This window comes from Malurus melanocephalus, unplaced genomic scaffold (genome assembly GCF_030028575.1).
Source record: "Malurus melanocephalus ecotype Western Australia unplaced genomic scaffold, MMel_1.1 scaffold_372, whole genome shotgun sequence".
Lineage (NCBI taxonomy): Eukaryota > Metazoa > Chordata > Aves > Passeriformes > Maluridae > Malurus > Malurus melanocephalus.
In genome coordinates, this window is record NW_026623604.1 from 15,311 (window position 1) to 17,179 (window position 1,869).

Below are 1,869 nucleotides of genomic sequence, written 5' to 3' on the forward strand. Positions count from 1 at the left end.
GAAATTCTTGAGGCCCCTGTGGCACAGAGCACTCCCAGCACGTGGCAGTGACAGTCACAGTGCAGGTCCAGCCCTGGGATCCATGGGCTGGCAGGAACCACRGAGAATTCAGAATTTCCCCTCAGAGGCCGGGACTTGCTGAGATTCCTGTGTCCACTGTAACACAGAGMACTCCCAGCACATGGCRGTGGCASAACCCMAGTGCAGRTCCAGCCCTGGGAYCCGTGGGCTGGCAGGAACCATGGAGAATTCAGAATTTCCCCTCAGAGGCWTGCTTTCCTGACCTCCCTGAGCTCATTTCTTCTCCCAGGTCGCTTTTTTGCCAGATTGGTGGGTAAAAAGAGCTGTTTTCAAGCCCAGTGAGTGCCAGAGCTGGTGCAGATGCTGTGGAGGGGATCAAGGACAGGAGCAGGGGTACAGGACCCCCTTCAGCTGTTCACAGATCAGCTCAGGCCTTACCTGAGCCCTGCAGAATTCCCCCCAGCCTCCAGTGAGAGGAGGAGTGTTCCCTGCCCAGGAGAAGAGCCAGAKAGCCAGATATGCAAATTATTTTCACGCTTTCCGCAGGTTCTCCCCATTAATTTCTCCCCCTAATCCTGCAGCTCGGCTGGATTAGTATTTCTGTCGAGTCACCACGCACAGCCTTCCCCTCCTCCCCAGCGCTCCGTAACCTTGAGGGCTGGCGAGGGCGATGGTGCTGCTCGCTGCAGCTCCGCGGAGCAGGGCAGGGGCAGGGCTGACCCTCACTGCCGGCGGGATGCGGGAGGCTCAGGGCAGGGGAAGGGGCGCTCCGGGCCCACTGTCACTCCCGGCGGGATGCAGGGACACTCCGGGCTCGCTCTCACTCCCGGCGGATGTAGGAAGCTCAGTACTCGGAGCTCTGGTCTCGCTCTCACTCCCAGAGGGATGCAGGGAGGCTCAGCTCCCAGGAGCTCCTCGGAGCGGGGCAGAGGCTCTCGGAGCTGACCCTCACGCCCTTCGAGATGCGGGAGGCTTCGGGCTCACCCTCACTGCCGGCGCGATGCAGGAGGTTCAGCACACAGAGCAGGGCAGGGGCGATCCGGGCTCGCTCTCACTCCCAGTGGGATGCGGGAAGCTCAGTACTTGGAGCTCTGGTGTCTCGTTCCTAGCGGGATGCAGGAAGCTCAGTACTCGGAGCTCCGGGCTCGCTCTCACTCCCAGCGGGGTGTGGAAAGCTCAGCTCCCCCGGTGCTCCTCGGAGCAGGGCAGGAACGCTCCGGGCTCACTCCCAGCGGGATGCAGCGACACTCGGGGCTCGCTCTCTTTCCCCGCGGGATGCAGGAGTCACCGAAACTGCAGGAGAAACGAAAACTCTCCAACAACATTTTTAATGTCAGAAAGTCAAGGCATCACTTGATTTTCTGGCCAGGATGTGCCACAGGAATAATTTCATCCACACAAGGTCCGGGTGTGCAGAGAAAATAATTCTGTGACACATGGATTTCACAAGATTTTCCCCAAACTTTATACAGTCAAACCCAGAGAACTTTATTGGTTTAATGTTCGTCGGTCCAGCGTTGCATAGTGTTTAGTATCTGGTTTCCTATTGGAAATCCCATGGATTTCCTCACCTCTGATGCGAATCAGGTCCTCCTCCTTATCTCTCTTTTCCCAGCCCAGGTACCTTGGACCATGCCAGGGGGTCTGGGAAATGTTTGGGGTAGATGTTTGTTGATGTTTTGCTGATGTTCGTTGATGTTTTGCTGATGTTCGTTGATGTTTGCTGATGGCCGTTATATTTCAGGGATCTTTTGGGCTGCTCCCAGTCTGTTGAAATGTTGAGCTCATCTCCCTTGACGGGTGGCAAATCTCCTAAAAAAAAAACCCTTTAACATTCTTTTCCCCAGG

At 56.6% G+C, this 1,869-nt stretch overlaps 1 protein-coding gene across 1 annotated transcript in view; it reads left to right on the plus strand.

The window, feature by feature from the left end:
* The first annotated feature begins 1,134 nt into the window (after window positions 1-1,134).
* Window positions 1,135-1,869, plus strand: part of HCN4 (hyperpolarization activated cyclic nucleotide gated potassium channel 4) — a 15,865-nt gene continuing 15,130 nt past the window's right edge. Inside the window, 2 exon segments of the mRNA XM_057378734.1 lie at window positions 1,135-1,186; window positions 1,303-1,372. Coding sequence (XP_057234717.1) covers window positions 1,135-1,186; window positions 1,303-1,372 — 122 coding nt within the window.